At 36.6% G+C, this 25087-nt stretch overlaps 1 protein-coding gene across 2 annotated transcripts in view; it reads right to left on the bottom strand.

Annotated features, from left to right (window-relative positions):
* Positions 1-25087, bottom strand: part of ntrk3b (neurotrophic tyrosine kinase, receptor, type 3b) — a 102406-nt gene that overhangs the window by 73991 nt on the left and 3328 nt on the right. For both annotated transcript variants that reach the window (XM_042759528.1, XM_042759529.1), the window contains exons 2-3: positions 12692-12766; positions 9286-9357 (exon numbers count right to left, since the gene is read on the bottom strand). In XM_042759528.1, the coding sequence (XP_042615462.1) occupies positions 9286-9357; positions 12692-12766 (147 nt within the window). The remainder of the gene's footprint in view (positions 1-9285; positions 9358-12691; positions 12767-25087) is intronic.

Raw genomic sequence — 25087 nt, 5'->3', positions numbered from 1 at the left:
GACAATATTTGGCCGAGATACAACTATTTGAAAATCTGGAATCTGAGGATGCAAAAAAATCTAAATACTGAGAAAATCGCCTTTAACGTTGTCCAAATGAATTCTTAGCAATGCATATTACTAATCAAAAATTAAGTTTTGATATATTTATGGTAGGAAATTTACAAAATATCTTCATGGAACATGATCTTTACTTAATGTCCTAATGATTTTTGGCATAAAAGAAACATCTGAACATCATTTTTGACTATTGCTACAAATACACCCCACCGACTTAAGACTGGTTTTGTGCTCCAGGGTCACATTTAGACTTGTTTTTAGAGAATCTAACTTTGTTGGCAAATAGTTTTCTCTTGTATTAAGCATAAATTTAAATCCTGTAAGGTTTATGCTTAAAGCATTAAAAAAAATAAAAAATAAAAAATTGCCAATGAGGTAAGAACTCAAATAATTAAAACACTTTCTAAAAATAGGTTGTAGTATCATTTAACACAATTTCGATTCTCTCAAAATTAATTTTGTTGTTTAGATATTTTTACAGGAATACAAGACAAATGTACTTATTAGGATTTTTTTTTTTTTTTTTTTTGCAGTGTAAGAAGCTTACATTATATATGACTATTGGGAGAATGTCATCTAATTAATATTAATGAGCCTTGCAAACAAGGAACAAGGACTGGTACACATTATAGGTTGTTCCCACACTCTAGACTAAAAGCTTTCATTTCATATCATTGTATATCATTACATTTTTTTTTTTTTTCATCATGGACACATTCAATTGATGCTGAAAATTCAGCTTTACCATCACAGGAATAATTTTAATCAAATAAATGCAGCCTTGGTAAGCAGAAGAGACTTCTTTAAAAAAAAAAAAAACAATCTTATCGACCCCAAACTTTTAAGAGGGTCCTGTGAATGACAGAGGTGTGAGGGGCACTAATGAATGCTGAGCTGTCACTGTGCCCAGACCTGGCAGAATGCCGGCACCTCACAGCAGCTCAAAGCTGTCATCCACGCAGCCGCCGTGCCCTGGCACCTGGGCCCGCCACCTTCGGCTGCTCTGATGAGTTGAGAGACAGGGGCAGATGGCAATGTTGAACTGGCACAGGGTAACGGTGTTTGGAGCAAAGCTGCATGCCCCTGCAAAACTCAATCAGTGGGCTGCCTTGATCTCGTGAATTGGCTAGAGATTTGGTTTTCCTCACGTAATTGGATATGCTATATCAAAGAGATCAACCAGATCAACCAAGTGTGGAAAGAGATACTTAACACTATACTCTTACGCTCATCAAAGACGCTTATTTAATCAAAAATACAATAAAAACAGTAATATTGTGAAACATTATTACAATTTAAAATAACTGTTCCATTGATGGCAAAGCTGAATTTTCAACATCATTACTCCAGCCTTCAGTATCCTTGATCCTTCAGAAATCATTCTAATATGCTGATTTGCTGCTTAAGTAACATTTCTTATTATCAATGTTGAACACAGTTGTGCTGCTTAAAATCTTTGTGGTAATCGTGATACTCTTTTTTCAGGATTCTATAGAACGTATGCTTTCTATTCAAAGAAAAAATGGAAAGTAAAAAATAATAATAAAATAATTTATCTGAAATAGACGTCAGTACAGCAATGCAAATTCACGTCGATATAATGTATGAGGACTGTAGAGAGCATGTCAATAATAAAAAAAACAAACAAAGCTTAAATACATCCAAAGAGGATGTATGGCCACCCTAGGAAAAATCACTGTAAAGGATGGCTTCTCGTGACTTACTGTCTGGCCCAAAGAAAAAAAATATATATCTAGAAGTCAGCTGTGGACTATAAAGGATGGATTGAATAGTGGTGGGATATGAAATGAAATCACACTGCCCACATAGTTTCCTGTTTTAGTTATTGGCATCATCTCTGCCAAGCTGACCGATATGGCAAGCAAAAAAAAAAAACCTGTGAGACTTGACAATGCCAGTGTCCTACTGTCTGGAGGCCTAACCTGACAGAAGAGCTCTGGCCTGTTAGGACTCTGTGGGTTTAAATTAGATCAGTCAGATACATGCACAGCGTGAGCATGATACTGTGCATGAAACCTGCACTTGTACTGTACAGCGTGCTACAAATAAATGTACACTTTCTGATTTAACTTAGCCATACTATATGTGTAAATTCTTTCATTTTTATTATTTGATTACAATTAGTTTTATAAATAAAGGGGTGGGGGGGGGCAGTAAGGGTAACCAGTAAGTGTAACCAGTAATCCTGCATGTCATATTGCTTCAGCTTCACATTAATATTTAAATATCAGCTTTAGACTTAACTTTATCACTTATTTTTCACATTTCAGCTTACATGTTCAAGAAAGTGAAATGATTCAGAAAGAATGAAGATGAATGCAGCTGCAGCCTGTAATTCGATAAAAGCGTGATTGTTTCTTATACGGAGAGAAACTCACAGCTACCGCAGGAAGAAAGCTAAAATGGAAATAAAAATGTAATTATATGTGCAAATTTGCAGCACTGAACCAGTCATGTAAACAACTTAGCTCACTGCCTGAAACATCTCAGAAACAACTTGAATAAATGTCACCGTGAGTTCAGTTTTTGTTCACATTTTTCTGCAATTATGTTAAACAGGCCACCCAACTGAGACTGAACAATGTTGAGTACACCAACAAACTTTTTTTTTTTATCATCTGGGATGAAACACATCCTCTTCTGTGCCGCAGACTCAACTGTCAGCTGTTGTTGAGAAAGCAGGCTAAAACAAGATGAGCCCAATGGTGAGTGGACAGGGTGTGAATGGAAGACATCTTCCCACAATCCCCCGGAGTTTGAGCAGACAGTGATGAGCTTGAGCTCGCAGCTGTGATAAAACGTTTTGGACTGGAGTGAGTGACAGCGGCTTGGAGAGGCTGTCTTTACCTGTGTTCACACAGTGTCAGGCCGAGAGCCCGTAACCGTCTGTCAAAATCCATCCTGATGACTGAGTGAAGCACGTGAGCTGGGGTGGATCAATATGCCCTAATCTTATTTAAAAGACAGAAATCTTGTGGGGTGTGGTGGTGGTGGTGGTGGGGGGGTCAATTATATTAGGTTTAGCCCGCAGAGACAACAATACATTTGACTTGTGTATCATATATCTGCCATCTTGAAATTACAGCAACTCACTATAGATCATCTTTGGCTTCCACTGACAGATGCTTTCAGAAAATTTTCCTTTTTTGGGTGAACAATTCCTAAAACCCAGATGCATGAGCAAAAGCAAATATTCATTAGAATAAATGTAAAGAAAATGTGTGCTGCTGCTGATTGACAACCAGATTTAAGTGAAAATCATGGCAGATGATTAGCTGGTTTCCCAACTGACACAGGCCAAACGGCTCTGCAGGACAAGCAAAGGCAGGCCATCAGTAATAAAATACAGTTTAAATCTACAGTATTCTCAGACTAATGATTCACTATTTGAAAGCTATTCTACAAAGACACTGTAGAACATTTACTTCCTTTTCATGAAGAAGCACTACGTAAAATGTGCAAGATCCCAAGACATCCTGCCGTTTATCAGTAAATGATGAAGTACTTCTTAACGGATAATTTATTCATGGAATGAAACCCAGATGGGACGTTTAACAAAAATAAAGTCAGACAACACTTGACACATTTTCTTTTTTTCATTAAAAAGGCACAGTATTAAATACAAGATAAAAGGAAAAGGTATGACATTAAAGTGCACCTATTATGCCATTTTTAAGCTTCCTAGTGTTGCATGCAAGGTAAAAAACCACTTGTTTTCTAATAAAATACATTTAATTTCACCGCATTTCTTAATGATTCGTAAAACAATTCGTACTAAACCCCTCCTTTCCGTGAGCCTACTCTGCTCTGATTGGCCCAGTCCTTTGTTATTGGTCTACCGCATACAGGCTTCACAACTTTGCAGAGTTGCAGTTTACATTTACAGACAGCTATACATTATACACTGCATGCAAGGCAATATTCGAAATGAACACTTTAAGGATTTCAGTCTTTTGATAGCCCAATTGTTTGATTTTTTTTACATTTGCAAAGATGCAAAAGAACTTAACAATGTAAACAGGATCTTTAAAAATGTATTTCTGAAAAATGGAAAATAGATTTTAAAAAAATGTATGATATTATATAACGCCTTTAATGTTTTGAAACCACAAAGAACGACGGAGCCTATCCAAACACAGTGTAACAAACAAAAGAGTGTAACATTCAACCTTTAGCAAAAGCAGCTATTAATTCAAGCAAAGTATCACGTTAGTGGACAGACCCCTCTCTGTACCCAACCACAGCTATTAGCTTATCACCCGCAAAGGCTAAATGCTGTGTGTTCTGCATATCTTACCGGGATGTTTGGAAAGCTTTCACAGCCTCTAAAATCTTCCTACTTAGCTACATCCAAATCTGTGGGTAGCTTACAATCTGTTCACTGGCCATCTGATGCACATTTTGCACAAAAATGGCAAGAGCTACAAAATCACCAGTTCCAGTCCGATCGGGATGCGATAAGTGACTTCTGAGAGTCAAGTGGTGCACCAGTCACTTGAAACAAACAATGTTCACGGCCAATACAGTTTTCAGTCTTGAACTAATGATTGAGCTCTAAGTGTCCATAATAGGACACTATTATAATAGTCCATAATAATGTTCCATGATAGTTTGAGAAAATATAAGCTCACATTTGTGAATCTGTTAATGCTTAATATTTTTACTTATTTTTTGTTTTTTATTTTTATTGTTTGAGAAAATATAAGCTCACATTTGAAAAATACACAGTAACATGCATGGACACTAACTGTAAATAAACGCAATAAGAATAGAACATTTTACCGCCACTGTTGTCTCGATGAACAATACATGCTGCATCTGCCAAATGGACTCTGACTAGTCTGACTAAAACATTTAGGGCCAAAAAAAGCCGTTGTCATTCTCTGGTGAGTCCACATAAGTGTCGTGATGGAATAAAGTGATCTGCCAGAAGAAACAACATATCAGTAAGACCACAAAAAGAAATCAGGCTTCACTGGGCTCTTAAAGCTCTTAAGATCAGTGCAGGATCTCAGGGGTTTAATACTAAAAATACAACTTGAAAGAACTGATTTTGAGGTCATTTTATTTATAGTCACACATATAAATATATAAAGCTTAATAAAAAAAGATTATAATATAATACAGTTGTTCTAATTACCATTCATTTTATTCAGCCTGTTAGTAGTCTTTTCTTAACTAGCTATTAAATTATTAATAAAATTATAAAAATGACACAACATCCTTCTCAGGCAGATCCTGTAATTTCTTTTTATGTCCACTAATGTATAATGTGCCTTTTTGAGTCTTGTACAAATCAAAATCTGGTAATGGGACTGAGCTTGGGGTATTTTTGGTGTCCTTGCAACCCAATCCACTTCTTTTATTGACTTTTAATATTTCATAATGCATGTTATATTTCGAGTATGTAGGCTAATCATCTTTCTAAGGCGGTTAATGCATCTGACTGTCCTATTAAATGCATCTGCAGTAAATGTTCTATTTCTAACTTTATTTTCTTGGTGTTTGTGTTGTTGGCTCTAGAGTGCTTTACACAACGGCACGTGCAATGCATGATAATTCGTTCAGCGACAGCTATACACAGCCAGTGTTTTAAATTCAAACTTAAAAATGATTAAAATGCATGTTTACAGCTACAGTGAAAGAAACTTGTAACTGAGAATAAATCATTTCAGATTCAATGAATACATGCAATACAGCTTTCTAAATTCAGTTTGAATTTCCACATGAATGAAGCATCAACAAGCACTTATTTAAATAATATTTCATGCATTAAAAACTAGCTAAAATAAGCTAATAGCCATGCCATTGTATCATAAATCTGGCTGTATACGTCACATAAACCATAATTGTAAAAAAGGACACTATGTACTAGACCATAAGTAAAGTATGATGAAATATCAAAAATATGACCAACAAGGAGGGGGTTCGGTGAAGAAAGGAGAATCACGTAGAGGAGAAAGACTTAATGAGGGAGAGACTTTCCGCCCTCCCAAAAGGATATGACCTTTCCTCCTTCCCTACAATGGGTCCTTCAAATTTATTAGGCTCCTGTTGATATGTGGGCTGTGGAGACACAACGTCTGGCCACCCAGTCTGTGCCCCGTCATTTAAAACACAGGACGTTTAGGACGCATAAAAACCAAACAGTTCATTCAAGTGCATGTGTGGAATTAACAAGCGGTTTTCTTTGGGAGCTGGGGAATTCATTGTGATGGAAATTTGGTCGAGATTAAAGAGTGTGCTATCAGTCAAACATAAAATGCATGCCAGAAATTTTAAATAATCTACTTAAATATATACTTGTTATTGCAGATTTTTCTTGGGTGAATCTCAAAAAAACATGTGCAGGTTCTATTTTACCCTGAAATTATGGAAGCAGATTAGTCTCAAATATAATTCACGCAAAAAACACGATTCACACATGCGTAAACAATTTCACATGCATGAAACCAAATTCACGTACACACAAAAAAAATTCACATGCGTGAAAAAAAAAATATATTCACAAAAAGCAATTCACATGCGCAAAATAAAATTATATATTCATAAAATACATTTCACAAAATGCAAAACACAATTCGTAGATATACAACTGTGCACAAAAACCTTTGAATGTTTAAAATGTACGAGTGTCTGAATGTACAAATCGTCATTTACTACGAATCCACTCGGATTTGGGTGTGTGTGTGTTTTTGAGACTTTCCTGCCAGAGCTCTCTTCCCACGTGGGTCTGTCGTACTCTTTAGCCAATCAGATGCGAGCTTACCATTCAACCAATCATATCATAAGCCACTGAGAGTGCATTCAAGGAGCACGATTTTGCGCACCTTTTGCGCCATATGGATTAATTAGAACAGAAATGAAGCCTTTACATCAGTAATCCCATAGACAGTAAAAGAAATGGACACAGCGACCCAATTGGAACTCAATTGAGACAAGTGAAGCCCATTTTTAGCGATTTTTAGCACTTCCGTTTCTGACGCGCAGACTCAAACTAAGCTTGATGACGTCAGCAACCTGTCTGACAGATGTAAATCTTCTAGTAGCTGTGCGTGCAAACTGCCATCGTTAATCTTGCAGAGACGGCGAACTTGAGCGGGGAGTTCTTTGGCGTGAGTGAGCAGGAGTAAGTATTCTGATTAATTATTTTGTATAGTATTTTAAAATGTAACGCCAGGGCTTCTATAGGCTTCTCTCTTGATGTCTCCCCGATTGCCTGCGAGCTTCTGAATGCACTCTCAGTGGCTTATGATATGATTGGTTGAATGGTAAGCTCGCATCTGATTGGCTAAAGAGTACGACAGACCCACGTGGGAAGAGAGCTCTGCCAGGAAAGTCTCAAAAAACACACACACACAAATCCGAGTGGATTCGTAGTAAATGACGATTTGTACATTCAGACACTCGTACATTTTAAACATTCAAAGGTTTTTGTGCACAGTTGTATATCTTCGAATTGTGTTTTGCATTTGTGAAATGTATTTTATGAATATATAATTTTACTTTGCGCATGTGAATTGCTTTTTTTGAATATATTTTTTTTTTCACGCACGTGAATTTTTTTTTGTGTGTACGTGAATTAGGTTTCATGCATGTGAAATTGTCTACGCATGTGTGAATCGTGTTTTTTGCGTGAATTATATTTGAGACTAATCTGCTTCCATATGAAATGAAAAGAGAAAAATTGAGGTATTATAGACTATTATTATTACCTCTATAGACTTATTATTATTATATTATTGAGAGAGAGAGAGAGTTTCATTTATCCACTTCGGTTTGTTATTAAGAAAAATCAAGTCTATCGGAGTAATGGAAGTCTTACATCTCAGTAGTTGTACTGTACTTAACTTATTCCATATGGCCTTAATCAATATGTTTTGTCTTTTGAAAATGCTGCCCGTTACTGAATGTGATTTATTTCCATCGGCCATTACAGCTTCAAAAGTGGCCACTTTAATCCTCTGAGAGCCACAATTGAATAAGACATAAGCAGTCATCATCTTTTTTATTAAAGTTCCTGACTATATTTCTTAATGAGCCCACAATTAGCATGTCCATCTGCTCTGTCCGTGCCTCAAGTGAACACAGGATCTTTTCCTTTCTAAGTGCTTCACCTGTTCACTTGCCTTTATCGGAGACCATTATCACATACTCTAGAAAATCATGCATTCCTCTGGTTCTGAGACTATGACAGGTATCAAAGGTCACAGACATTCTGCTTACTGGCATGAAAGGTAAAAAATGTAGTAATGAGAGTATCACAATGATTTCTCCTAGCTATGGTAAAAAGAACGTCTATCCATTAGTTGTGCAAGGATTCAAAGAAAGGTTAGCCGACATGAAAAGTAAAAGCTATGAGAGACATACCTCCAACAGGAACCTGCATTTCAGAAAATTATCAGCAGAAAATTGTTTAATGTTTGCATTAAAATAAAAGTTCACTATTTTCTCTATTTTCTACATGCATGTTATTGATCTTATTGTGAACGGTTCATCCATGCATGTTTATTTTTGACCTCATATTTTTTTTTTTTTGCAACTTTTAATGTTGCTACTTCCATTTCATTGTAATATTAACTTGATTTACAACAGGTCACATGGTCATGTATCAACATCATCTGTTGTTTCTACACTAAAAAAAACTGTTGTAGAAACAATTTTCACTCAGCAATTGCTAGTAAATTTCACTATTGATTACAAAGAAACAGCAAGTAACAAATTTAATGCATCTTGACAATTTTGAAGTAGATAGACTAAAATAGTATTTTCTTATAAAACATGCTCCAATAATCTTTGTTCTAGTTAGAACTTCAAAAAATATTTTTTACAATGTGTCTAACCAATAATTGGCCTAATTTTTATGGCTAGCTATTCTTGATGGGTTGATAAGTATGCCATTTCTGGGATGTTGATTCAAGAAAACATTGAGGAAAAAATAAAATTGAGTTGATTTCTGATTGAACTAACTTAATAATCAAAAATTTAATAGAAGACTCAAATTTAGGAATTTTAAAAGTCATCCCAATTGCATCACTACACCAGCTACTATTTTCTAATATAACAATCTGAGCTACAATATATGCACTAAATGTAGCTTGCCCAACATTGTTTACAAGTGCATGGATGCAAACAAGAATGATTCATTCACTTAAAAGACTCATTCAGAGAATGACAAAAACACTTGAAAGACATTTCACTCACATGTAGCGGAGGTGAGGGTTCTGCGCAAATGCACGTGCCTGGATTGTCCGTAAACTGCAGTTTATTATTGTCCTGGAAAAAAAAAGAAAGAGAGAGAGAGACAACCACATGAAAAATGCACAGTTCCTCTCAAAAACCTGTGAATGACAGGTGTCACTGGCCACAAATGACAAGCATCAATCCAGCAATCACGAGGGCAAATGAATTTCCCAAGGTGAGACCACCAACATTTATTTCAGCCTCCACACAGCACAGTTCATCCTGTAAGTTTGACTGAGGGCCCTGTTGATGGTCATTTGCACCTGGCATTGCAAGTCGATCATTCAAACCTGAGGAAGCCAACAGTTCATTAGAGCCTTGCGGCTTGATATACACTGTTTATGATGATAAACTGCAGAAGCAATCTCAGTTCACCATCTTTCCCATCTCTTCAGAGAGTGTCATTAGAATAATGGTATCATCAGGGTCCCCAATTTCACAGCACTGAGCCGCAGCAGTAGCTGGAATGAATTGTGCATCCTAAAGACTCTGTGCACAGTCTTGGTGGCATTAATTGGCAATGACTGCATCCTTTTCATTACAGGAATTTAATGCAAAAAGTGATTACACTCACAACACCCTTATCCAGTGAACAGTAATCAGTACATAATTAGTTTTATTATGATGATGGCTCTATAGCTATAACTATTTCTATGAATACAATTATCCATCTCTGTTATGTGGAAGATATAAGGAGGATGTTGGCCGTGTTTATACCATTTCTCCACTTAACCATTCAGCTCTTAAAAGCCTGAAAACAAATGCAAGGGGCCTTATTATGAATCCCTCCTGATGGTCCTTCACGTGACACGCATGAACTTGCGGGGGTGGGATTACGAGTGTTACGAGTGTAGGCAGATATTTCATTTTGGCACTGCTGCAATGGTGCTTCTGTATGCGCTAGTGAACTCCCTATGAGCAGGTCGGTGGTCCCTACCAGTGTTTGAACTAGAAAAGTTTGGCAAAGTTTGGCTGAATTTTTAAAAATGTTTAAAAAGCATAGCACTTCAAATGCTGTTCATGCTTTATGTACTTTGAATACCTCAATATCTATACAAGGTTAAAAGAATAGTTTAGCCAAAAATAAAATTCTGTCATCATTTACTTACACCCATGTCCTTCCGTCTTTCTTCCGTGGAACACAAAAGATATATTTTGGGTACAAACAATAAAATAAATAAAATGTTGTGTTCTGTAGAAGAAATGAGGTTATACACATTTGGAATCAGCAAATGGTAACAGAATTTTTATCTTTGTGTGAACTATCACTTTAAGACATGCATTAGATGGATGGACACATAGATAGATACAGTATGTGAATGTATGGATAGATGGATGGATAGACAGATAAATGGTATAGGATAGATAGAAAGACATGGATAGATGGATAGACAAATGATTGGATGGATGGATGGATGGATGGATGGATGGATGGATGGATGGATGGATGGATGGATGGATGGATGGATGGATGGATGGATGGACTGATAGATAAATGGAAAAATGGATGGATGGATGGATATATGGATGGATGGATGGATGGATGGATGGATGGATGGATGGATGGATGGACTGATAGATAAATGGAAAAACGGATGGATGGATGGATGGATGGATGGATAGATAGGCAGATGGATAGATAGACAGTTAGACAGAAGGATGGCCGGATGGACAGATGGATGGATAAATAAACAGTTGGACATACTAACAGAGATGGATGGATGGAAAAATAGATGGATAGACAGTTGGATGGCTGGAAAGGCAGATGAACAGATGGTTGTATAGGTGGATGGATAGATCAATGGACAGTTAAATAGACTGATTGACAGATGGATACATGGATGGATGATAGACAGTTGGATGGATAGACCTGCAGATAGATAGATAGATAGATAGATAGATAGATAGATAGATAGATAGATAGATAGATAGATAGATGGATGGATGGATAGATGGATGGATGGATGGATGGATGGATGGATGGATGGATGGATGGAAGGATATCTGAGTAGATAGACTCATGCTTGGTTGGATAGATGGACAGATTGATAGACAAGAATTAAATTTTAAAATATTGTCTTAGATTAGGACGTTTGAAAAAAGTTTGTCAGCAACCCATCAAGTCAACATAATATCAGTGCACAAAACTAGCAGCCTAACCATCAAAACCCCCTTGTATGACTCAACTAAACTATTCCACACCAAACCTCCACAGACAGGTCCTGCATTCATGTGTTTGGTTATGTAACGTTGCTATCTACAGTGTTTGTGCTTAAAAAAAGATGTGAAGTGCAGAGCTCAACACATGCGGAAGCTGATGACCTTTAGTGGAACCTCAGAGGGTAATTTAGAGGCCTGGAGAACTGTTCCCAGGTGTGGGAAGGACCAGGAGAGAGCCCACCATTAGCAGAAGAGAAAACTGTGTTAATGAGAAAAATGCAAATTGGAAGCTGGGAATAGTCCACTTGGATTCCTTACTGAGGGATTAAGGAGAGTGGAGTGAGAAACTCTGTCTTGAGGATACGATGAAGAGAGGATGGGGTGAGAAAGATGGGAGGGCTTGACAGAGGTGAAGGGAAGCTCATAAGTGGGAGTGATGAATCTCTGTGGGAGGTCTGGATACGCAGCAGCAGTCTTTTTCCTCCCACTAGACCTTTTCATCTATATACTTTTATATATGTACTTTTAACTACATTAAATCTTTTAACTATGTTTCACGGATGTTAAAACTGATTATAATTTCTGAAATGAAGAACAGATGAGCAACTTGTTACTCCATTACATTAGAATTATTCTGTTCTAATATTTCACAATATTACTGCTTTTGATTGTATTTTTGACTGTCATAAGAGAAATATCTTACAGACCCCAAACATTTGAATAGAAGAGGATATAAAAATCTTAGAATTACATATAGCCTAATATCTATTATCTTCATATTAAAGATAATAAACCTTTCACAATAACAAAATCATTTAATATCACAATTTTGTCAATATCGACATTTTTTTTGCAGTTGTTACTTGTCATACTGTCTAATATAACCCCAGTGAAATCTCTTGGGTAAATGTCACTGGAGACTGTGTGAAATCAACTGTCAGACTGTGTGATATAGATCTCAGGACTTTTAGTCACGAGTGACAGCGTTGAATGTGGGATCAATCATCTCACATTTTGACATCCCCATTGACAAACAGAATTGAAATTATATTGCACAAACACAAGCAAGTCCTTGAGCAAATGTCAGTAATGTTTCACCCTGAGATTAAAGGAAGTGTTCGACAGCCCAAATCGTAGAGTGTGCACCAGGCTTTAGTTTAAAACACAATACAACCACCAGTATAGGATCCGTTCTTTTAATACTCACAGTCTCTGGAGTCCTGTGTATAGTTCCATGTCAACATCCTTAAGAATCTGCAATCCTGTCCAGTTCTCTATGTGTCTACGAAAGAAAGAGAGAAAATATTGAAAACAGCACCATTACCACCAATTTATTCAAGCAGGGGATATGTTTTTGAGTAACGACAGATAAACTTTTAGAAAAATAGTTGGAAGCGTTTATTGTCCACCAGGAAAAATTGAAATTTGATTTCTTGGAAGAGTAAGAAAATATCTCTCCTAAACAAGCCACACAATTTGACATATCATTCATTTCCGTAGTAAAAATGTGCTGGATAAATTATATGCTGAAGTTTAATACTTAGGGTAGAGGTTTGTTCAAACAACTGACTCTAAGTATAAGCAATAGTATACGTGATTTACATGCATAAAAATATGCTGATAAACATAAATGAGCACATTATAAAAATTCAGCAATGCAAGAAAAACATGTTTACAAATTATCTAAAATTATGACAATTATTCCCACTCTCCCTTACCATGTCACTGAAACACCATTATCAGTGTCAGAATCTGCTTGAAAACATGCCTCCATTTAAATTCAGCTATTGCCAGGGCATGCGGCACAGCCTTTATTTCCTATTCCACAGGCTTCTTATCTGCCAGCTAAAACAAACACAGTCTGGATAGAAGTGTTCCAAGCAGGAGAAATCACAGATGTGCTGCTGACAGAACACAACCACACACAGAAGCAAACATGCTTCTAGATCCACACACACCACTAGAAGCACAGTCCAGCACAGTACATAGAGTAGATTTAATGTTTCTGTTTACAGCAGTGGAGAGTCGCACTGCAGTTAATGTAATACAGCAGAGGCCTTGCTACTTTACTGGCCATTGGTTTTATACAGCGTCCTCAGGTCACTAATTTCCCTAAAGAGCATTGACTGAGCTCACCAATGAACCATGTCTAAAACTAGTCGAGGATCACTGGTTTTGCTTCGGGAGCAAGATTTTACATTGGTCATCATGTGGAAAGTTCAGTTTACATTAATGCAATATATTTCATATATATGTATGTTTGTATGTATGTATGTATACAATTTAACAATTATTTTAAGTTATTTTATGTATATATAATATGCAAATCAGACATTACTTGCTGGATGCAAATAAATCTATAACACTTTATTTATTTATTTATTTATTTATTTATTTATTTATTTATTTATTTATGGGCTGTAAAATCAATTAATTGTGATTAATTGCATCCAAAATAAAATTTTGTGTTTACATAATATAAGTGTGTGTACTGTATGTAAATATATGTAATAAATATTTATGTAAGAAATATATGTCATATGTAATATAAATCATATATATACATACATGTAAATATTTCTTAATATATATATATATATATATATGTATGTATTTGTGTGTATTTATATACACATATAAATATAAACAGTATACACACACATATTATGTAAACACAAACTTGGATGTGATTAATCATGATTAATTGATTTGACAGCCCTAATTTATTTATTTTTTATATATTTATTATTTACTTATTTATTATTATTAAATAAATCAATTATTAAATATATCAAATGTAATTCTAAAAATAAAATATTAATTTTTCCCAACAGTGCTAACAGTCTCCATTTCTCTTTTTTTTTCTTACTAAACAAATTTATATTTTTTAGTGATTTTAGTGATTTACAAATAATATACAAATTGGTAGACCGACTCATTACAACAAAAAAGAATAGTTTGTTTATTAATCAAACAAATCAATAAAAAAAAATATACACACAAATCATTCATACAAAAAAAAAAAAAAAATAAAAAAAAAAAATATTCATATTTGCCAGTATTGCAAACAATAGTGTCCCCATCTTATTTTTATTGCTAAACAAATGTATATCTTTAAGTTGAGGAATTTACATAAAATGCAAAGCAGTTACATTAATCTGACATAGCTTACTGGATGCAGAGAAATCTAAAACAATACTTTAACAATTAATTTTATACGTATGCATTTATAAAATGGGTAAATTATAAATAATATTAATAATACACAATATTGCTAACAGTGTCCCCAACGAAATTTTACTGCTAAACAAATGTATCCCATTTAGTTTGATGTTTTACATAATAGTAATCAGTAAGACTAATAATAATAATATAAAATAGCAAAATAATTCACTATATATATTGTTTGGATAGCATTGTTGTGATCCAGATGCATTGGATCAGCCATGTTTATATAAGTGCACATCCTAAACCATGTGAATCATTCAAATCAGTCAAAGGCTCTGAACATGTTTCATTTCAGCATCTGATGAAAATTCTCTCTCAGGCTGTGCACAAGTTCATGGATGTTTTCTCCATAATCTTCTCACTAGTCTCTCCATTGTTCCCAAAATCCATGCCTGGGCATGATTAATGACTTTGTTCAAATGATCTACAGCACAAGTACATAGAGCTCAATGGAAGAACATTTAATAAAATAGATTGTCTTAGGTGTGCTCTTCAGGCATTGATCGACAACTTCCTTTTCATCTTAGAGTCAGGCTTTGAGTAAAGAACCCTAAAAAGCCAGAAACAAAGGTTTTTTTTTTTTTTTTTTTTTTTTTTTATCATTATTTACTTCCATTCTAAGAATGCTGAAGAGCACAAGAATTTGACCAGTTGAATGATTTCAAGTATTTTTCATATATTTCACCATGACTGCTTGAACTTAACATACAGTTTTACTTTACTGGCCTTCCTTCTACTTCCACATAACATCTGAATAAATGTAATTGTTCAGAGGCAGGTGTACAACATGCCTAATTTATAATGGATCTAGTCTATGAAATTACAGCTGGCCTCCATCTGTTGCTGATTTCAGCTTTTCGATCCAAGATCTACATTTCCAGTGTATAAAAACACCATGCCTCACCTTTACCGCTAACAAGCTATGAATCATTTTTCTAGGTGCCTGGTTGCTGATTTGCATTTTAAACGCTGGAAATATATGTGGCCTTATGTGAGACAGCACTTCTAAGGGTTTGTTAGCATTTGTTACATGACAGTTAGAGTATACAGGATATTTTTTTCTAAATGAACAACATCTGTAATTACAAGCAGTTGCATTTACATTTTCTGAAGAAAATGTGAGTGGTGTTTGTCTTCCCCAGTGCTAGAGTTTTATAGATGCCAGGTCACTGCTATGTGCTTTCTAAGGCTCTCTGACTGGTTGTTTGCATGTTGCCAAGGTGTTCCAAATACTAGGTGTTTGCTACTGTATAGTGTTCAAGATGGTCAACAGAACAAAGTCACAACTCTCCTAAACATGTCACATTATTTGAGGTATCAAAAAGGAGCACATTACAAAAACTACAACAATCCAAGAATGTGAAGACATGAGACTTTCTGTCATACACTCTGTCATATGCGCGTTCACAAGAGAGTTGCTTTCCAGCAGATGACATGGTGTACAACAAAACACTGGTCATGAATTAGAAGTACAAAATGAGGATTTGTAAAGAAAAATTTCAGAGGGTTTCGATATAAGTCAAAAGGAGACTGGTTTTCCTTTGCTGTAAGCAAAACATGGTTCTCGCAAGACTAGCATATTCTCACTGGAGCCAGGACATTTTTTATTATAACTGCCATTGTATTCATCTGAAAGAAGAAAGTCATATTGGATGGCTTGAGGGTGTGTAAATCATGGGGTAATTTTCTATCCCTTTAAATACTCTGTATGTCGGATTTATAGTTGAAAGGGCAAAAGAAAAATAAATAAATGTTTTAACCAATTATTCATATCGCTGTGACTGGCGGGATATGAACACCTGATGTTCATAACAGGTGCAAAAATGGGCCACAATGCATCAAACTGAAGAAAATAGATGAACTAAATACAAAGTAAACACTCAAGTATTCTCTGATATGTAGTTTTGGAAAGTCTGATTCATTCTAGTGAATTGGTTTGTTTGGATGGTTCATGTAAATGAACAGAAATTCAATATTATGTACGCCTACTACATTTTTGATTTTATAAGTTAAATGAGGGTGTTTTGTTGTATTTAGTATACATATATATACCTGTTCAATTTTGCCACTGCCACCCTAATTGAGATGAAAATAAATAAATATTGCTCTGATTAAATTATACCTTTGGTGAGTATATTTTTGGTTATAGCTTAAGATCTTAACAAGCCTATAATTTAAATACTTAACAATTAACAAAATACACTTTTTGAAAGGAGCTTCCAAAACACTGGTTAGGCAGATATGTTGTGAGACAGCGAGGACTTGACGGAAGAAAAAAACTAAGTTATAAAGATTTGAAATGGCATAAAGGTGAGTCAAAAACTTTATTGCAAACGTGTTCTAAAACATCTGACTGTGACCAGCAAAAGAAAGCAGTTACACTTTTGCAAAGGAGATTTCTTTCATTTTAAGTATTTCTGATCCAATGTGCTGCTGGTATATTATCAAAGCTAATGCACATAAGTCTTTACTTTCCTGAACTAACTGTGCCTAGGCAGGCATGCATTTAGGCCATGTATCAGTGTGCCTCACATTAACTGTATGCAATGCATCACAGCTTCATGGTCCATGGCCAGAACTGGCAGTCTAAATATAGGCACAACAAAAACCCTTCTGAGCTGTATCTACATTCAGCACATCTCTACCCTCCATCCACTCCTGAGCTCTAGCCAAAATGAAAATGAGCATAATTAGGTCCCATGAGGTAGAGAGCATTAGACAGAGCAGCAATAGTTGCATGGACGCCAATATCTTTTGGTGTTGGGATGCCAAAGTCACTTGCCATGCCAAAGGCTGCAGTGAGCACTTGTTTGGAAAACCTGCATGAGATAACTTCCTTAACACAGAATAGCAGGCGATTCTGATTTCCCGCACTTATCAGGGAAAACAGGCCCAAATTTTGCTCTCTGTTGAGAGGAATATATCAAAAAAATACAGCAATGGTCATCGATGCAGCAGCATGTCCGGCTGCGAAATTAAAACAAAGAATTTTCACATTATAATTATAACATCTGTTATGTTTTTGCATGTTGTTAAGAGCATTTAATGCATCCTTGCTTAATTACAGTATTAATCTCTTTTAAAACAAATAAAAACAATTTTACTGACACCAAATATATATATATATATAGGCTATAGCTTACACTGAGGCAGAGGAAGACCAGGTGAGGAAGAAGCTGACAGTACAGGAAGTCATTGGGAAGCACAGAGTGTGACACAGGAGACACTGGCAGTGAGCACAGCAGAGAAGAGAAAGAAACAGAGAGGCAGTACATGTTTCCACTGTTTTTGAACAGGTGAAGCTGTCTGCTCTGGTGCCCTCACTAGGTAACAAGATTACAGTCACAAACTGGAATGAAAGAATTATTGTTTAGGGGTAAATTCGTTTTTTAGGTTTTCTCAGCATATTTCATCTACTGTTGAGTAGTTGTGAGGGGGAGATTAAGTTTGTGTCTGTGTCTGTGTCTGAGTGTGAGCGTGAGCGTGAGCGTGTGCGTGTGCGTGTGTGTGTGTGTGTGTGTGTGCGTGCTGGGGGGTAATATGTATAATGAGCATTCCCTTATTGCGCTGAATTACATTATTAATATTGCTTCATGTTTCACCAGATCCAAACCTCAACACAGGACACAAAGTATTTCCTTGGGACCCAACAGCCTGAAACTTGTAATGTTAAAATACAAAGCTTTAATTGTAAAAATGTAACATAAATGAGAACAAGCATAAGCATATGTTCTTCTTTCTCATTAAAAATTTATTTTCTGATAGTACACAAATTGTATAGAACACTTTCTTTGTATGTTTAAGAAAGACATTGAAGTTAACTGTTTTTTTTTTTTGTTGTTGTTGTTTTTTTACTTTGCACTTACGGTGCCCAACATTTTCTGGCATTGTAGTATAAAAAGTTTTGGAAAGAAGTGACTGTGTTTATTAATGAAAAGATACTCAAATTTTGATTTGCACTTTGAAAATGTCATTTTTGGATATTTAAAGTATGATAAATTAATCTGATTAGTCAGATATCATTCATTCATGGCCTCATGGGATAACCGTAGGTCATCCAGGTACTTTTCTCGTACTGTTTTATGATTACTGTGGCTCCATACTACTCTTTTTACACACTGTTTTTGGCCTACTATATAGTAGAGATTTGATTATGATTTGATCACTGATGTAAATGATTTATTCAAAACTATTGTTTCTTAACCAAATAAGCATTTTTTTTGTATGAATATGTCATTGAATTCATTCATTCAAACAATTTGTTTTTAAACAACTTTGGCTCCATCGTTGATGAATAAGAAATAGAAAAAAGAAAAACAATTAACTGGTCTTTAGCGATAACAAACATTGGAGACTAATCTACAATTTTAAAATAATTTGGTGTCATATAAAAATTCTTTGACAGATTACATGTAAACACTATATTGCTTTAAGCTTACCACTGATGCTGCAGCCTTTATTGGACAGGTGTCAACCCAAGATTTTCACCAGCCACCACATTAAAAATAAAATAAAATACTGCTGTCTATGACTTGTTGTTGATTCCTTGGGGCAAAACATCAGCAGCAGCAACAGAGCAGGTATGCCTGTCAACAAGCCTTCTAGTACTATATCATGTAGCGCTTTCTTTTGTGCACTCAATATGTCTTGTCTTGAGTTGAGCAATACATGGCATATCCCCTGATGAGCATTCTAGCAGCCCATTGTTGTACGGGAAGCTTTTAAATAAAATACTGGATCACTGTTCTCTTTTGTACTGGCAGGAAGCCCAAAGTGCCATACAGCATGCAAATCTGGGAAACTTTCGGCTGTGAAAATAAAGTGTGTTTAAAGAACGTCCCATCTGGGGTCCGAGTACATACATGCTGTTGATCATAATCTGCAGCTCACCAGCTGGGATAGCAAATATAGTGTGTGTTCACGCTCAAGTGTACACTAACTTCCTCTAGTTCCCCACGCCTACAATAAGTGATAGCAAACTACATTCTGATTCAAATTAAGTAAGGACGGATATGCATTGTGAGAAATCATGTAGCCCAACTGTGAAATAGTGGTTCAGAAGAGTTGCGTTTCCATTGTGGTCCCTGTGGGACACATAAAAGCAGCTTTCTGTAAGAGTTGAACCTTTTCTTTTCACTATGCCTGCTGCTTACACTGACCCTTTTGAACTGAACTGAGGTGAAACACATACAAAGCTACTGTAATAAACAGCTAAGTGACTGATTTCAAAGGTTTCACCCAAATACTATAGTATTGCATTACACCGTCTGTAAGTCTCCTGTGCACTTGCTGGCTTTGTATAGTGTTTCAAATTAGTCTTACAAGGTTTTATTATATTCAGGTTGCTGCCTTAAAAGTTAGCTGTATGTATACACACACATAACAGAGACAAGTAATGTAAGTACGGTGTCTGAAGCTGGATTATAATAACAGAGACGTTTAAAATAAAATAAAAAATAGTGACAGTGACAGTGACAGCAGTCTTTCTGTATAATATACATCAGGTTGCAAGCCATTGTAGAATCTCACCTGACAAGAACCGTACATACTTTTAACAGGATAAGACATTTTACATTTAAAATCTTCCTGCTGTATTTCAATTTCAATCTCCATATCTACTCAGCTCATATTCTTGAAGGAAAGAATGAAAGCATGAATGTCTGACAGATTTCATTCCATGATATTATATGAACATATATGTCTGAGCTTCTGTCAAACGGCAGCTGAAATCTTTTCCAGCATGTTATGCAGCAGGCATTTTGTAATATACAGGTTTGTGCACTGCATCCACAACTTTGCAGCCTAGGTCTTTACCCTGTTAGTTTAAAATGTAATCATTACTAGCATATAGTGTGCACAAATTAGGATTTCAAAGAGAGAAAAATGTTAATTAAATTGGATCTAAAAATAGTTGTGTTGGTAAGGAATTTGTGGCATGTAGGATTTTACGTGACCTAGAAAAGGAGGATCAAAGGAATTTTGTTCATGGATTCAAAGTGTTCAATATTTCATGGTGGAATAATGGCGTCTTGAAAGTCAAGTCTTGTGATGGCAGACGAAATCTGTGCAGCATCGAAAAAAGTGTCACTGTGGGCGGCGTCGCACTGCTGTCATACTGCTGCTGCTGCTGCTGCTGCCATTAAACTATATGTAGATTTGTTTTTACCGCCTTGAGAAACAGACACCAATTTAATTTGAACTGTCACATTTTTTCACTCCCTGTCCTCATCTTGCACTGATAATTGAGACAATCAGTGTGGAACAAAACAGGCTACAGAAGAGAAACTATGACGGAAATTATTTAAAACCTTTTCTTTAGAGACAAATAAATTAAACATTTGTGTTCCCTTGTAGTCACAAATTTTATTCCTTAAAACCACTTTTAAATCAGTTAACTGAGATAGTAAATGCTGCACAATGGCAAGTAGCAATATTAGATTATTTCAGGCAAATATCTCTGAACCAGAAACAGATTTCAGAGAAGAGTAGGAAGAGCGAATTACACAGGTAAGATGAATCAGATTGGTAATGTTTTTTATGTATCGCTCTCTACAACATACTTGATATCATTAGCCTTTGGTTTGACAACATTATCAAACAGCTAAATAGTTGCTAATGTTACACAAACCATGTTCTCATTCGCCATCTCAGACAGCTACCTTCCAAATATCAACATCTATCTAGCCAGTGATATGAAAAAAACCCAATGTCAATGTGATTGGTTACATTTTTGTGATGACAGAAAACAAGTGGTGGTTTCAAACTGCATTTCTAAGCATTTCAGAATCAGAATCAGAAAGAGCTTTATTGCCAAGTATGCTTGCGCATACAAGGAATTTGTTTTAGTGACATAAGCTTCCAGTACACAGAGACAACAACACACAGTCAAAAAAAATAAACAAATAAATACACATGTAAATATAAATAGACAAATATTGAAAAATAAAGCGAAAATAAATAAATTGTATGAACAGTTGTGCTATAGATGATAATGGAGTAGAATAGAGTGAGATGCAGGGCTTTACTGGGATGGAGGTGGTAACAAGATATTTTATTGCATAAGTGGGGGTTACATTTAACTGTTCATGAGGTAGATTGCCTGGGGGAAGAAACTGTTCTTGTGCCTGGCTGTCCTGGTATTTGAGGCGCCGGCTAGATGGAAAAAGTTCAAAAAGGGGATAACTTGGATGTGAGAGATTCCAGGGTGATTTTCTGAACCCTTTTCCTCACTCTGGATGTATACAGTTCTTGAAAGATGGGCAGGGAAGCACCAATAATCAGCAGTCCGAACCGTTCACTGTAGTCTTTTGATGTCTGATTTTGTAGCTGAACCAAACCAGACAGTTATTGAAGTGCACAGGACAGACTCAATGATGGCTGAGTAGAACTGTTTCAGCAGCTCCTTTGGCAGGTTAAACTTCCTCAGCTGGCAAAGGAAGTACAACCTCTGCTGGGCCTTCTTAACAATGGAGTCAATGTTATTGTCCCACTTCAGGTCCTGAGAGATGGTGGTTCCCAGGAATCTGAATGACTCCACTGCAGCCACAGTGCTGTTCATGATGGTGAGTGGGGGGAGTGCAGGGAGGTTTCTCCTGAAGTCCACTATCATCTCCACTGTTTTGAGCGTGTTCAATTCCAGGTTGTTAAGACTGCACCAGACAGCCAGCTGCTCAATCTCTTGTCTGTAAGCAGACTCGTCACCATCCTGGATGAGACTGATGACTGTAATATTATCTGCAAACTTCAGGAGCTTGACAGAGGGATCTTCAGAGGTGCAGTCGTTGGTGTACAGGGAGAAGAGCAGTGGGGAGAGAATACATCCCTGAGGGGCATCAGTGTTGGCGGAGCAGCTGTTTGACATGAATTTCCCCAGTCTCACTAGCTGTTGCCTATCTGTCAGAAAGATCGTGATCCACTGACAGATAGAGCTAGGAACAGAGAGGTGGGTCAGTTTGGTCTGGAGGGCTGCTGGGATGATGGTGTTGAAAGCCGAATTAAAGTCCACAAACAGGATCCTCACATAAGTCCCTGTTTTGTCCAGATGTTGCAGGATGTTGCACCATCTGGGCTTGGTGCCTTTTTTCTTTTGTTCTTCCTGAAGACCTGGCGCACATCATACTCACTAGCCGCTTTTCCACTGTTGGGCCAGTGCTTTAAACGTGCCGGGCAGGGCTAATAGCCTCGGACCTGTAGCACTGAGGCCAAAATAGCACTGCGTTTCCATCGTCGGGGCAGAAGCTCCACTGCGCTTCCCTAAAACCCGCCCTTAACACACCTTTCAGGAACAACGTCATGCAACCCCATCATTTCACCAACAAAGAGAAGTTATCAGAAAACTGCTGTCAGTTATCAGAAAAATGGTGCTACTAAGAAATAAGTAACAGGAACTAGCAATACACAACGCAATCGATCATCACAAAACGAACACGATAAAAGTGGCCATTTGTTTGCATGCTTTGTTAAATATTTAAATCCAAAAGCATCAATGTTTTACTATAGTTAGTGATACATTGATCATAATGATTAATTTATCAGGATAGAAAATTAGTCACACAGAAATAAAGCGTTATGAACATAGAATGCTTATTCAGTCGAGTCTGTTTCTTTGTAGTCTCAGTAGCCTATATACATCACATTTAGAAAGAATGATAATTTCTATATTTTTATAAAAGCTCCCAAACAAAAACCAATATTATATTTTTATGACATATGACATATGTTACTAAATAAATACACGATTATGATAGAGAATAAGAAGCTGACGTCTGATTTCTTCAAGCGGTCACATTTACCTATGGTATGGTGGTAACGTTAATGCCTAGCGTCTTTTGCATTGCTTATAAATATTTCTGCCTGGTATGGTGATTATAATCCACATCGGATCAAGATATTTCAAAAAAGTGAGTTTTGAGCTCAACTTATTTTAAAAAGTTTTTAATGCTGGTGTTATAGCTGTTAGCTTTCTGAAATGATCCGCGGCGGTGACGCTCTCCAGACGCAGAGAAACTCCGCCTTTGTTCATAACCACTGGCCCCAGCTGGCTCACTTTGGCCCAAGGTTTTTCATGCACTAGCACGCCCACTTTTGGCCCAACAGTGGAAATGCGGCTATTGATTTGAACTGCAGGAGGGGGGGAGAGGGGGATTGCAGGAGGTGTTAACAGTTGTGTAGACTAGAGATGGTCAGAACGGGTGTGGGGGCTTTCAAATCTACAATAAAACTCATTCAGGTCATCAGCAAGTTGTTGATTCACCTCAGTGCAGTGGGATGGTGTCTTGTAGTTTGTGATGGCTCTCAGACCTTTCCACACTGAAGTTGAGTCATTGGAAGTGAACTGATCTTCCAACTTTTTAGCGTAGATCCTTTTAGCCACTCTAATCTCTTTATTCAGTGTGTTCCTGGCCTGAATTTACAAGTCTCTGTCCCCATTTCTATAGGCATCCTCTTTGGCCTGACAAAGATGTCTGATTTTTGCTGTAAACCATGACTTATCATAGGTAGGAATGCATATATCCTCACAGAAACTAATATAGGATGTAACAGTCTCTGTGAGTTCGTCCAGATCAGTGGTAGCAGCTTCAAAAACTCTCCAATCAGTGAGGTTGAAACAGGCTTTTAAAGCCCACTCTGTTTCATTGGTCCATCTCTTTACAGTCTTTACTACAGGTTGAGCAGATTTAAGTTTTTGCCTGTAGGTTTGTTTAAGATGAACCAGGCAGTGATCAGAGAGCCCCAAAGCTGTTCGTGGAACAGAGTGATATGCATCCTTTATTGAGGTGTAACAGTGATCTAGTATGCTACTGTCTCTGGTGGGACATGTAACATGCTGTCTGTATTTTGGCAGTTCACGGGAGAGATTGGCTTTATTAAAGTCCCCAAGAATGGTTAAAACAGATTCCGGGTGTTGTTGTTCTGTCTCTGTAATCTGATCAGCGAGTTTCTATAAAGCTCAGCTCACGTGCACTTGCGGAGGAATGTAAACATTCACGAGAATGAACGAGTGAAACTCCCACGGCGAATAGAACGGCTTGCAGTTCATCTGGTACACTGCAGGAGGAAAAGCTCAACGGTGGTGTTGACTGATTTATTTGCACGTTTTGCCTTTAAGCATATTAAAAACACCAGATTTTCACCACGGGGGGGTTAAAGTAAAAATATTGTTATTTTGAAAACTTAACTAAAATTATGGCATGTTTTGCCTCAAGAATCGGCGCTGGATCAAATGAAATGCTACGTCAGTTTAAACTGGCTCAAACTGAACAGACGCTCTAGTTTCTTTCTATATCCATATCATACAACATAATAATGCATTATGCTGCATTAAGCACTGCAGCTCCTTCAGATGAACTTTAGCTATCGGAAGGCTCTCTAATTA

This window comes from Cyprinus carpio, chromosome A7, assembly GCF_018340385.1.
Source record: "Cyprinus carpio isolate SPL01 chromosome A7, ASM1834038v1, whole genome shotgun sequence".
NCBI lineage: Eukaryota > Metazoa > Chordata > Actinopteri > Cypriniformes > Cyprinidae > Cyprinus > Cyprinus carpio.
This window is presented reverse-complemented; position numbering and strand designations above follow the sequence as displayed.